The sequence below is a fragment of the Symphalangus syndactylus genome, chromosome 14 (genome assembly GCF_028878055.3).
Source record: "Symphalangus syndactylus isolate Jambi chromosome 14, NHGRI_mSymSyn1-v2.1_pri, whole genome shotgun sequence".
Taxonomy (NCBI): Eukaryota; Metazoa; Chordata; class Mammalia; order Primates; family Hylobatidae; genus Symphalangus; species Symphalangus syndactylus.
The window spans coordinates 41,163,592-41,178,074 of record NC_072436.2 but is presented as its reverse complement, the minus strand read 5'-3'; the positions used below and the strand labels follow the sequence as shown (position 1 = coordinate 41,178,074).

The following is a 14,483-nucleotide window of genomic DNA, read 5'->3' as shown; positions in this document are numbered from 1 at the left end:
AGGGCTGAATGCAGGTGCACACATTCCCAGAGATGAAGCAGGGCAGGGGCAGACGGGCAGGTGTGACAGGCTCCAGGGCTGGGAGACTAATCGCCATCAACAGTGCTTAATGTGCCTGCAGCAGGCCCCACAAAGTAGTGTCTTTAGATGTGTGCAACGAGGGCGCGGTGGCTCACGCGTGTAATCCCAGCACTGAGACCGGCAGATCACGAGGTCAAGAGATCGAGACCATCCGGGCCAACATGGTGAAACGCTGTCTCTACTAAAAATACAAAATTTAGCCGGGCATGGTGGCATGCATCTATACTTCCAGCTACTCAGGAGGCTGAGGCACGATAATCGCTTGAATCCAGAAGGCAGAGATTGTAGTTAGCCAAGATCACATCACTGCACTCCAGCCTGGGTGAGAGAGTGGGACTCTGCCTCAAAAAAAAAAAAAAGAGTGGGCAACGGGACAGGGCAGTTATAAGAGCAGCTGCCTTTTCACCCACGTGCACCAGCAGCAGGGGACAATGGACAACAGCATCATTAAAGAGAGCAGGAGAGCAGAAAATATTCCGTTTTCTCAGCAGAAGATGACCAGAAAGGTTATGACCCACACTCTCCATGCCTCAGCTCCATGGAAGGCCAGCACTGTGCGGTGAGTGGGGTGAAGGAGCAAAGGCAGGACAGTAACGCTTCCCTGGGGTGCCTACTTCAAGCTGCACCTCAACCAAGGTGCCACATGCACAGTGGGGACCCCCTAGGCTAGGCATAGTCAAGACTGGAACTTGGTGTGAAAGGTAATAGAAACACACCCATACAAGGGCAGGGAAATATGACCTGCCACTTCATCTATAAAATCAAGGGGGCAGAAGAGCATTTGATAAACTCCAACACCCTTTCAGGATAAAAATACTCAACAGACTAGGAACAGAAGGAGACGTCACCAACCTAATAAAGGGAGGCACCTATGAAAAACCTACCACTAACATGCTCAATGATGGAAGACTGGGTGCCTTCTGCCTAAAGTCAGGACCCAGACAAGGATGTCTACGCTTGCCATTTCTATTCAACAATGTACTAGAGGTTCTAGCCAGGGCAATTAGGCAAGAAAAGAAATAAAAGACATCCAGATTAGAGAGAAAGAAGTACAACTACATTTGCAGATGGCATGATATTATAGAGAGAAAATCCTTAAGTGCCAACAAAACAAATTATTAGAGCTTGTAAATGACTTCTTCAAAGCTGAAGGATACAAGATCAACATATAAAAATTAATTCTCTTTCTACATATTAGCAATGAACAATCTGACAATGAAATTAAGAAAAAGTTCCGGCCAGGTGTGGTGGCTCACGACTGTGATCCCAGCACTTTGCGAGGCCAAGGCAGGCGGATCACCTAAGGTCAGGAGTTTGAGACCAACCTGGCCAACATGGTGAAATCCCATCTCTACTAAAAATACAAAAATTAGCTGGGCATGGTGGCAGCTGCCTGTAATCCCAGCTACTCGGGAGGCTAAGACAGGAGAATTGCTTGAACTGGGGAGGCGGAGGTTGCACTGAGCTGAGATCATGCCACTGCACTACAGCCTGGGAAGCAAAGAGTGAAGCTCTGTTCACCCCCTCCCCTGCCAAAAAAAAAAAAAAAGAGTTCCATTTACATTAGCATCAAAAAAAAAAAAAAAAAAAGAATAAATTTAGGCAAAGAAGTGCAAAACTTGTACATCAAAAAGTCTAACATACTTGAAAGAAAGAGGATCTAAATACAGGCATATCTCATTTTGTTCTCCTTTGCAGATAACATGGTGTTTTACAAATGGAAGGTTAACGGCAACCCTGTGTGGAGCAGGTCCAGCACCATTTTTCCAACAGAAAGTGCTGACTTTGTGTCTCTGTGTCACATTTTGGTAATCCTCACCATATTCCAAACTTTTTCATTATTACTGTATCTGTTATGATGATCTCTGATCAGTGATTTTTGATGTTCCTGTTGTTGTTTTGGGACACCCCAGGCTGGCACATCTTATAAGACGGCAAACCTAATCTCTAAATGTTGGTATTTTGACTGCTCCACCAACCGGCTGTCCCCCATGTCTGTCTGTCTGTCTGTCTCTCTTTCTCTCTCTCCTTGGGCCTCCCTATTCTCTGAGACCCAACAATATTGGAATTAAACCAGTTAATAACCTTACAGTGGCCTCTAAGTATTCAAGTGAAAGGAAGACTCACAGGTCTCTCACTTTAACTCAGAAGCTAGAAACAATTAAGCTTAGTGAGGCTGAGACAGGCTGAAAGCTAGGCCTCTTGTGCCAAACAGCCAAACTATAAATGCAAAGGAAATGTTGTTGAAAGAAATTAGAAGTGCCACTTTAGTGAATATGTGAATGGTAAGAGAGCAAAACAACCCTATTGCTGATAGGGAGAAAATTTTAATGGTCTGGGTAGATGCTCAAACCAGCCACAACATTCCTGTAAGCCAAAGCTTAATCCTAATTCACAGCAATGCCCTAACTCTCTTTAATTCTATGAAGGCTGAGAGAGGTGAGGAAGCTGCAGAAGTTTCAAGCTAGCAGAGGCTGGTTCACAGGGCTTAAGGAAACAGGCTGTCTTTATAACATCTCAGCACAAGGTAAAGAAGCTAGTGCTGGCCGGGTGTGGTGACTCACGCCTGTAATCCCAGAACTTTGGGAGGCCGAGGTGGGTGGATCATCTGAGCTCAGGAGTTTGAGACCAGCCTGGCCAACATGGTAAAACCCCGTCTCTACTAAAAATACAAAAATTAGCCAGGCATGGTGGTGCACGCCTGTAATCCCAGCTACCAGGGAGGCTGAGGCAGAAGAAATCACTTGAACTTGGGAGGTGGAGGTTGCAGTGAGTTGAGATTGCACCACTGCACTCCAGCCTGGGTAACAGCGTGAGACTCCATCTCAAATTTATTAAAAAAAAAAAAAATGGCCAGGCGCACAGTGGCTCACACCTGTAATCTCAGCACTTTGGGAGGCTGAGGTGGGCGGATCACAAGGTCAGGAGATCGAGACCATCTTGGCCAACATGGTGAAACCCTGTCTCTACTAAAAATACAAAAATTAGCTGGGCATGGTGGCACATGCCTGTAATCCCAGCTACTCGGGAGGCTGAGGCAGGAGAATTGCTTTAACGAGGGAATTGGAGGTTGCAGTGAGCCGAGATCACGCCATTACACTCCAGCCTGGGCAACAGAGCGAGACTCCATCTCAAAAAGAAAAAAAAAAAAAAAAGAAGCTAGTGCTAAGCGAGAAGAAGATCTAGCTAAGATCACTGATGAAGGTTGCTGCACTAAACAACAGATTTGCAATGTAGATGAAAGAGCCTTCTGTTGGAAGAAGATGCCATCTATTAGGACTTTCACAGCTAGAGAGAAGTCTGGCTTCACAGCTTCAAAGGACCGTCTGGCTCTCCTGTTAGGGGCTAATGCAGCTGGTGACTTTAAATTGAAACCAATGAACATTTACCATTGTGAAAAATCCTAGGGCCCTTAAGAATTATGCTAAATCTACTCTGCCCGTGCCTATAAGTGGAACAACAAAGCCTGGGTGACTGCACATCTGTTTACAGCATGTTTTGCTGAATATTTCAAGTCCCTGTTGAGACCTACTACTCTGAAAAAAAGGTTCCTTCAAAATATTACTACTGTTCACTGACAATGCATCTGGTCACCCAAGAGCTCTGAAGATATGCAAGGAAATTAATGCTGTTTTCATGCCTGCTAACACAACATCCATTCTGCAGCCCACGGATAAAGGAGTTATTTTGACTTTTGAGCCTTATTATTTAAGAACTACATTTCATTAAGGCTATAGCTGCCATAGATAGTGATTCTTCTGAAGCATATGGGCAAAGTAAATGGAAAACCTTCTGGAAATGATTCACCATTCTAGATGTCATTAAAAAATTTGTGATTCATGGGAGGAATATCAATATTAACAGGAGTTTGGAACAAGTTGATTCCAACCCTTAAGTATGACTTTCAGGGGTTCAAGACTTTAGTGGAGGAAGTAACGGCAGCAGTGGTAGAAATAGAACCAGAATTAGAAGTAGAATCTATAAAGGAAAAAAAAGAACAAAAAATAAGTGTTGGTGAAAATGTGGAGTAACTGAGACCTTCACACATCATTAGTAGAAATGTAAAATAGTACAGCTGATTTGAAAAATAGTTTGAAAGTTCCTCAGAAAAGTTGAATATAGAATTACTATATGATGCAGCAATTCTACTTCTAGGCATATACCCAGGAAAACTGAAAACACATGTTCATACAAAAACTGGTACACAAATGTTCATTGCAGGTTTATTTGTAGTATCCAAAAAATGGAAACAATCCAAAGTATCCATTTATCAACTGACAAATGGATACAGAGAAAACAATGGAATGTTATTCATCCATAAAGAGGAATAAAGTACTATTACACACTACAAAATGGATGGAACTGGAAAACATTAAGTAAAAGAAATAAGTCATAAAAGGCTACATATTGTTGGATACAACTTACGTGAAATGTCCAAAACAGGCTTAATTCATACGGGTAAAAAGTAGTTGTCAGGGGATGAGAAGGAAGGAGGAATTGGGACTGACTGCTATACCTATTAGTACACATCATCTTTTTGGAGTGATGGAAATGTTCTGGCATTACACTGTGATGATGGTTGCACAACATAGTGAATACACTAAAAACCGACTTATACACTTTGAAATGGTCCTTAAAAAAAAAAAAAAAAAAGAGACAGGGTCTTGCTCTGTCACCTAGGCTGGAGTGCTGTGGCACAATCATAGCTGACTGCAGCCTTATATTCAGCCTCCCAAGTCGCTAGGGCTATAGGCGTGTGCCACCATTTTCATTTCCATCTCCATCTATCTCCATCTACATCTACATCTCCATCGCCATTTCCATCTCATCTCCATCTATCTCCATCTCCATGTCCATCTCATCTCCATCTATCTCCATCGCCATCTCCATCTCATCTCCATCTATCTCCATCTCCATCTCATCTCCATCTATCTCCATCTCCATCTCATCTCCATCTATCTCCATCTCCATGTCCATCTCATCTCCATCTATCTCCATCTCCATCTCATCTCCATCTATCTCCATCTCCATGTCCATCTCATCTCCATCTATCTCCATCGCCATCTCCATCTCATCTCCATCTATCTCCATCTCCATTTCCATCTCATCTCCATCTATCTCCATCTCCACCTCCATCTCCATCTCATCTCCATCTATCTCCATCTCCACCTCCACCTCCACCTCCACCTCCACCTCCATCTCCATCTCCATCTCCATCTCATTCCATTCCATTCCATTCCATTCCATTCCATTCCATTCCATTCCACTCATTTATTGAGACGGAATCTTGCTTTGTCGCCCAGGCTGGAGTGCGATGGTGCGATCTTGGCTCACTGCAAGCTCCACCTCCCGGGTTCAAGCGATTCTTTTGCCTCAACCTCCTGAGTAGCTGGGATTACAGGCACGTGCCACCATGCCTGGATAATTTTTGTATTTTTAGTAGAGACAGGGTTTCACTAGGTTGGTCAGGCTGGTCTCAAACTCCTGATCTCATGATCCGGCCACCTTGGCCTCCCAAAGTGCTGGGATTACAGGCGTGAGCCACCTCGCCCAGCCTATTTTTTTTTTTTTTAATAGAGATGGGGGTCTCACTGTGTTGCCACAAGCAATCCTCCTACCTCATAAAATGGTAAATTTTATGTTGAATATGAATTATATCTCAATGAAAAAAAAAACATAAGGGACCCAGACAAGAGGAACTGAAGTCTCCTCTTGCACTAACATTCTAGAAATGTATAATTTACTTTCTGGTCATAAACTATGCTAGGGAGAAAAAATCTGCAATGTTTTCTTAAACCAAGAAGGGCAGCAATATCTATGGGAATTATTATTTATACTAAGCCTGTATTAACCTTAAAAAAAGTCTTAAAAATAAAATGGATTTAAAAAAATGTATTGAAATGTCTATATCTTTTGACCCAGCAATTGTACTTTAAGAATTTATCTAAAACATATACTTGGCCAGGCATGGTGGATCATGCCTGTAATCTCAGCACTTTGGGAGGCTAAGGCAGGAGGATCACTTGAGGCCAGGGGTTCGAGACCAGCCGGGGCAACACAGTGAAACCCTAGCTCTACAATAATAATAATAACAAAAAGATATGTCAATGAAAGTACACTAACATATACAGAAATGGGTGTTCACCATAGCACTGTTTAGAATAGTAAAAACCAGGTAATAATCTAAACATCCACTAACAGAGGGACAGTTAAGTCATCTGTGGTATATCCATATCACTGAATTCAACACAGGAGGGGTTAAAAAGAACGAGGCAGATCTACATGTACAGACACAGAATGAGCACCCAGTACATCCAGTGAATGAAATCAGTCACAAGACAATTACAAAAACATTTGTCAGAATAGCCTATGAAAACAGTTATATGAACTTCTTGCCGTATTTAGAGTGTGTTAGTGTGGTCCCAATGAAAAAGCAGACTGTCTGATATAATGGAGTTCCCTTTGGAGGACTTGGTGGCTCGTTCGGAGTAAGCCATCTTAAAGACCAGCCCAATCTGAGGTCCACGTGCCTGGCGATCAGGAAAATGCATGCTTCAGGTACCAGGATGTCATGGGTAAACAGGTGGTTGTAAATAGAAGCTCAAAATTGAATGTCAGATTTAATTGTGGTTCATGGTTCTCCTGAACAGTATGATATGATCTTATTATTTCTTTTATTTTTTTTGAAACAGAGTCTCGTTCTGTTGCCCAGGCTGCAGTGCGGTGGCACAATCTCAGCTCAATGCAACCTCTGCCTCCCAGGTTCAAGTGATTTTCGTGCCTCAGCCTTCTGAGTAGCTGGGATTACAAATGTGCACCACCACCCCTGGCTAATTTTTATATTTTTAGCAGAGATGGAGTTTTGCCATATTGGCCAGGCTGGTGTCAAACTTCTAGCCTCATGTGATCCACCCACCGTGGCCTCCCAAAGTGCTGGGATTACAGGCATAAGCCACCATGCCCAGCCTCATTCTTATTTATTTTCTAGGAGAGTATGTGTGTATATGGAGAGTGGGGTTGGGGAGGGAGGGAGTTTTTCCTTTTATGTTTATCTTTATCAACAAACGTTTACTTTTATAGTTTTAAAGAACTTGAAGGACAGAGATCTAATAACTGAATTCGTAAAGCTTGTCAAATATAAGGACAATATACAAAATTAATTGTATTTCTAGATACCAACCCTAAACACTTAGAAAATTTAATAAACAATATCATCTACCATAGCAGTATCCAGGAGTGAATCTAATGAAAAGATGTATAAGGCTTTTACATAATTGAAGGACATACTATGTTCATCATTTAGATGACTCAATAGTGTAAATACCTTGATTCTCCCTAAAGTGACCTGCAGAGGCAATGCAATCCCAATGAAAACTTCTAGCAGGTATTTGTGTGCACGGTGTGAAAGTTTACAAGCTGACTTTAAAATTTATATGGAAATACAAACACCCCAAAATATTCGACGGTCTTGTTTTTTTTAAAGGTATATTGAGATGTAATTAAAGCCTATCAAGGCAGTCTTGAAGAACAAAGCTGGAGACTTTTACTATCAGAAGTCAAGATTTAGTATAAACCCACAGTAATTAAGTGTGCTGTTGGTGCAATGGAAACAAACAGGGTCCAGAAACAGACCCACTCATATATTACTATTTGGTTTGTGACATAGAAGTACTAGCAGTAGAGAAGTGGACTTTTCAACAAATGATGTTGCATTCACTGGATAGGAAATCCATATGGGAAAATATGACTCTTGACCCCTACCTCGCTTCATGCACATCCACAAAAATCATCCCTAGGCAGATAGCAGACCTAAGTGTGAAAGGTAAAACAATACAGCTACTAGATAATAACAGAGGGGAATACCTACAAGACCTCAGGGCAGGCAAAGAGTTCCTACAGGACTAGTCACAAAAAGCCCAGATTAGCTATAAATTGGAAACTTCTGATCATTAGAAAACAGCATTAGGTGAAAAGGCTAGCCACCAAGTAGAAGGTATTTGCAATGTATAGATCTGCAAATGGACTTACACCAAATTATATTTTTAAAAAACCTCTCATTTGTCAATAAGAAAATGACATAGAAAATAGGCAAAAGATTTGAAAAGGCACATCACAAAATATGATATCCAAATGGCCAAGAAGCATATGAACAGGTGCTCAACCTCTCTTGTCATTAAGGAAATGACAATTAAAACAGTAAGCTACCACTACATACTCACCTGAACGGCTAAAATTAACCAAATAAACCAGAAAGAAAACGACAACAACAGCTGGGTGAGGTGGCTCATGCTTGTAATCCCAGCACTTTGGGAGACTGAGGCGGGTAGATCACCTGAGGTCAGGAGTTCGAGACCAGCCTGGCTAACATGGAAAAACGCCGTCTCTACTACAAATACAAAAATTTGCTAGGTGTGGTGGAGCACATCTGTAATCCCAGCTACTCGAGAGGCTGAGGCAAGAGAATGACTTGAACCTGGGAGGCAGAGGTTGCAGTGAGCTGAGATGGCACAACTGCACTCCATCCTGGTAGAAGTGTGTATTATTACAAGCATTTTGGAAAACTTTAGGAAACTATCTATTAAAGTTAAACACATATCTTGTGACCTAGTAATTCCATGCCTCAATAGTTACCCACTGAAATATATATATGTGTTCAACAAAAGATACACACGACAGTGTTCACAGTAGCCCCATTTGTAACAGCCAAATGAAGGTAAGTGAAGACAACTCAAATGTGTATCAATAGAAAAATGGATAAATATATGATGGCATATTCACACAATAGAATATTATAAAGCAATGAAAAATAAACTGCTACTATATACAATAACATGGGTAACCACACAAAGACAGATTTCATTTAAATAAACTTCAAGGAAAGACAAAACTTGTTTGTAGTGTTGGAAGTCAAGTTAGTAATTACCTTTGACGAGGGGTAGAAACTGGGAGGGGCCGTGGAGGGGTCTTCTGGGGGTGCTGGTGATATGCTACTTTCTGATCTGGGTGAGAGTTTGCAAAGATGTATTCACTTTGTGAATGTGCACTGAGTTATAAACTCGAGATTTGCAATGACAGGCAAATCTCTTTCTTTGCATGCTCTTTGAACAAATAATGAGAGACCTTCGGTTTGTAAATAGAAAATCAATCAAGAGGCTGTATGAAATGTCCTGGAGAAACACTCTTAAGACTTCATTTCCCAGGGCAGTAGAAATAAACTTCCGAAGTTAAGTTCCTTATCTTCTGATTCTAAACATGGTTTTTCTCTGTAGCACCAGGCTGAACCATGAACAAATTCTTGTGTAGTGTAGTCACTCTTGCCCTTTTCACCTATTTGCAAAATAAAAAAGCCTGTACCAACCTTTAGAGATACAATGAAAAACGTCACCCATGACAGAAGCAAAACCTGGGCCTATTTCCTAATTTTATTTGGTACAAAGGATTTTAAAAGGATCCAGGGTGTAGTCTCTAGGCACAATGAAATTAAACCGGAAATCAACAACGAAGATATTTGGAAAAGCCCTCAATATCTGTACGTCTAAATAACTAAACAACACACTTCTAAATAACTTGTGGATCAAAAAAAAAAAATCAAAAGGGAAATGAGAAAGCATTCTGAAGTAGACGAAATGAAAACACAACATACTAATTTGTGGGATGCTACTTAAGCAGAACTGAAGGGGGAAATTTATACATAAAATGCCTACACTGAAAAAAAGAAAAGGGGTCTCAAATTGACTTAAAGGACTTAAAGAACTAGGAAAGAAAAGAGCAGATTAAACCAAAGTAAACAGAAGAGTGATAAAGTTCAAATCAACAAAACAGAAAACAGAAAAAGTCAATAAAACCAAAAACTTTTTTTTTTTTTTTTTTGAGAATAAAACTGATAAACCTCTAGGCAAACTGATCAGGAAAAAAGAGAAGACACAAATTATCAATGTCAGGAATGAGAGAAGTGACACCACTATAGGCAATACAGATAGAAAAGGTCAACAAAGGAACATTATGAACAACTTTGTGCCTATAAATTCAGTAACTTCGACGAAATGGACAAATTCCCTGAAAAACACAAACAATTAAAGCTCATTCAAGAAGTAGATAACCAAAAATAGCTCTATGTCTACTAAAGAAATAGAAATTTTAATTGAAAATCTTCCCACAGGTTGGGTACGGTGGCTCAGGCCTGTAGTCCCAGCACTTTGGGAGGCCAAGGTTGGTGGATCACCTGAGGTTGGGAGCTCGAGCCCAGCCTGACCAACATGGAGAAACCCCATCTCTACTAAAAATACAAAATTAGCTGGGCATGGTGGCACATACCTGCAATCCCAGCTACTCGGGAGGCTGAGGCAGGAGAATTGCTTGAATCTGGGAGGCGGAGGTTGCGGTGAGCCAGGATCACACCATTGCACTTGAGCCTGGGCAACAAGAGCAAAACTCTGTCTCAAAAAAAAAAAAAAGAAAACCTTCCCACAAAGACACTCTAGGCCCAGATGCCTTCACTGGTGAATTCTACAACACATTTAAGGAATAAATAATATGAATACTATACAAACTCTTACAGAAAACCAGAGGAAATACCTCCTAACACCTCATTCTATGAGGCCAGCATTACCCTGATACCAAAACCAAACAAACATATTATAAGAAAATGAAACTATGGACCAATATCTATCACAAACACAGAAGTAAAAGAATTCTAGACAAAAATATTAGCAAATTGAATTCAATAATATACAAAAAGGATAATACCTCACGACCAAGGAAGGTTTATCCAGGAATGCAAGGTTGGCTTAAAAAGGAAAATCAAGTTCCAGGTCCACAGACTATGAACTGGAGAGCAGGAAGAGACCTTAGAGATCATGAACTTGAAGCTGAAGTCATTGATTTGGGACCCTTTTTCTTCTTTTTAACCTAGGCATTTTATGTATAAATTTCCCCCTTAAGTTCTGCTTCAGTGGCATCCCACAAATTTTATGTTGTGTTTTCATTTCATCTACTTCAGAATGCTTTCTAATTCCCCTTTTGATTCTTTTGACCCATGAGCTATTTAAGAAGTACGTTATTTAGAAGTACAAATATTGAGGGCTTTTCCAAATATCTTGGTTGCTGATTTCCAAAGTAATTCCATTATGCCCAGAGGCCACACCTTGAATCCTTTTAAAATCCTCTGTACCAAATAAAATTAGGAAATAGGTCCAGGTTTTGCTTCTGTCACGGGTGAGATTTTTTAGTGTGTCTCTAAAGATTGGTAGAGGCTTTTTTTTTGCAAATAGGTGAAAAGGGCAAGAGTGACTATATTACACAAGAATTTGTTTGTGGGTCAGTCTGGTTTCAAAGAGAAAAACCATGTTTAGAATCAGAACTTAGCTTAGAAAGTTAATTTCTACTGTCCCAGGAAATGATGAGGAACTGAGACCCACAGGGTTAAGATCACATAGCCAACTAGAAGTTGATCCTTAAGGCTGAATTTGGAGACTCAGGCAACAGTAGAAGAAAATATTTTACTGTTTTTCATTATTTGGTCACCACATATCATGTAATTTGGTTACTTTGAGAGGAAGTATGGTATGATGCTTCCGGGGTTGAAAAGTCCTGGGTTTGATCTGTCTCCTGCAGTCTCGGGCATGTAATTTATCATCTCCTAAATGGAGATAATAATGGTTTCTGCATTGCAGATTAGTTGTGAGGATTAAATCAGATAATGTGTCTAAAGCACTCAGCAAACACATGGAACTTTCCAACAAATATTACTGTTACTCCACCAGCACCACTGCCTATTACCACCATATTTGTATTATGAGGACACTAAATTTAAGTTAGAAGCAAAGGACAGAAACAATGCAGTCTACTTTTGTGTGTGTGTGTGTGGAGATGGAGTCTCACTCTATTGCCCAGGCAGGAGTGCAGTGGCTGATCTTGACTCACTACAACCTCCACCTCCTGGGTTCAAGCGATTCTCTTGCCTCAGCCTCCCAGTAGCTGAGATTACAGGCGCACACCTCTACACCGAGCTAATTTTGTATTTTTAGTAGAGACAGGGTTTCACCGTGTTAGCCAGGCTGGTCTCAAACTCCCAACCTCAGGTGATCCGCCCACTTCAGCCTCCTAAAGTGTTGGGATTACAGGCGTGAGCCACCACACCAGGCTACTATGCAGTCTACTCTTGCTAGACACTCCCTTGAAGCCACCCAGACTCAGGAACCCCAAACAAAGGGGAAAGGAAGTCAGACTATTGCTAGCTTAGCCATTTCTCTGTCTCTGGTCTGGGCTCTTCTGAGAATAAAACTTTTTACATGAGTGGCCTATTTCCTTTGGTTACATACACTGGCTGTTCTCTCCCAATTACCTGTTTTCCTGTCCACAGCGGAAAGGGCTTCAGGATGGAAGGAGAAAGGAGCTTCACGCGCCCCACTTTGTCCATGAGTCCTCGGTACACCAGCTCCATATACTGCTCCCGGGTGAAAAAGCAACCCCGAGTAGTCATGCTTGCCCCTGAAACCATGTGATCCTGGATCAGTCCCGCCAATGGTTGGCCATCCTATAAGCGTAAACAGACAACACAAGAAGAATGAAAATAAATCTTAAGTCAAACTCTATTCCCTAATCACCTGCCTGGAAGCCACTTTCTAGCAAGAGCCCTTCATATATCCCTGTCTTGTCTTGCCCACGTCCTCACTATGTTCTTGCTTGGGAGCCAACTGCTTCCCAAAGCACATGACCAGGGTTTAGCACTGGCTTCTACGTTTGCCATTTGCCCACTATCCTATATCAAAACTGCTTCAAACTCATCCAGTTCCCCAAGCCTTCTCTGTTTAATCCCATCTGGTTCTAGTTACTCCAGCGTATTTTTGGCATTTATGCCTAAATTTGGTCTGGCTGCTGTCAGCTGTGTTCTTGTTTTTATACTTTGGTTTTATGCTTTAGTGTTTTTCACACGTTTCTGGCCTGGCTCTTCTGTAAATCAGTCATGCACTCAACAAATATTGATCAGGAGCCTCCTGAATGCCTAGGCACTGGGTAGGCTTTTCCCTACTCCAGGGGACCAAACAGACATGGTCCTTTATGATGAAGGAGAACTAGACAGTAAACAAATGATCGGATAAATACAAAATCACAAAGTGTTTTAAATGCCAAAGAGGAAAATAACAGGGTGGGTCATAATATAGACTTGAGGTGGGGGGGGATGGTCAGAAATAGCCTCTCCGAAGGGCAGTTTCACAGCTGAGGCCTGAGGGCTGAGCTGGCCAGTGTAGGGAGGAAGGGGTTCTGGCACAGGTTCCTCAAGAGAGCTGCGAGTGGGCCTGATGTGCATGACTGCAGAAGGCAGAATAGCCATTATTAGTTATCTCTTCACAATACGGCACAGGGTTCATGGTGGGCCCTTAATAAAGGCTGTTATCTACCAGATGCCAAAAAGAAAGGCTTTTATGAAAAGCCCGAGATTTGGTGAGTGCATTAATTTCATTTGACACTTTCACAGCCATTCTGATCCCCGGTCTCCTGAACCTTATCTGTCGGGTCTGTGTTCACAGCAACATAACGCACGCTAAAGGAAAAACAGCTATGCTCACTGACGTTCTTTAAGATATAGCTTTTGTAAACTTTTCAATGTTTATAGGAATTTGAGAAAAACCTGTGCCTTGGATATAAAGATTGTTAATAATTTGATTATTTGTTAAATACTAGCCAACAGTATGGTCATGTTTTATAACTAAGGCTAAGGGAACTCACAAATGCAGCCTGGGAGAAGCACCAGAAATTTAACCACATGTACTAACTCAAAGGCTAAAAAAAGCTCCTTGTCAAATGGTCTGAACACTACAGTGATGGACTCTATGTAAACTCAAAGATAACGATTACAGATGGGCTGGAAAGGTGGCACAAACCGAAGGCAAGATGAGATGGAGCACACAGCCCCTCTTATGAAGGCTTTGACTTAATAACGTACCTAAAAAAATTACACTCTACCTCTTGTTGCCTAGATGGTCTTATTTTGCTTGGGGGAAAAAGCCAAGCTAGTATTATGCATTGGACTCATCTCACAGTCTTTGGGGGGCAGATACTGATTTTTCCTTTTGTTTTCTTCCTTAAAGAACATAATTACAGGTTCTGTGATCTATTCAGTGCCTTTTCCTCTCTCTGCCCAGATTTTTCCATGACTAGACAATTACTTTGATGGCTAAATCGCTTTCAATGCAATCATCACAAATTCTATGGCAGAATGCTGATTAAAGCAATTACTAAAGGTCTACTTATAAATTTCCTAACTCCTGCTTAGGATCAGAAAGAACATCTCCGAATCAAAACCCCAGAAAATTGTCAGCTTTACTATTCTCCTTAATAGCACAGCAAAATGACATTACAATTAATGTCTCTGGTCAGGATGCTTTGGGAATAGGGTATCC

The 14,483-nt window shown here is 41.3% G+C and overlaps 1 protein-coding gene across 2 annotated transcripts in view; it reads right to left on the bottom strand.

Moving 5' to 3' along the window:
* The window catches only part of LOC129461651 (DNA-directed RNA polymerase I subunit RPA1-like), a 66,534-nt gene that overhangs the window by 30,425 nt on the left and 21,626 nt on the right, over window positions 1–14,483 (bottom strand). For both annotated transcript variants that reach the window (XM_055240877.2, XM_055240878.2), the window contains exon 9: window positions 12,425–12,616. In XM_055240877.2, coding sequence (XP_055096852.1) covers window positions 12,425–12,616 — 192 coding nt within the window. The remainder of the gene's footprint in view (window positions 1–12,424; window positions 12,617–14,483) is intronic.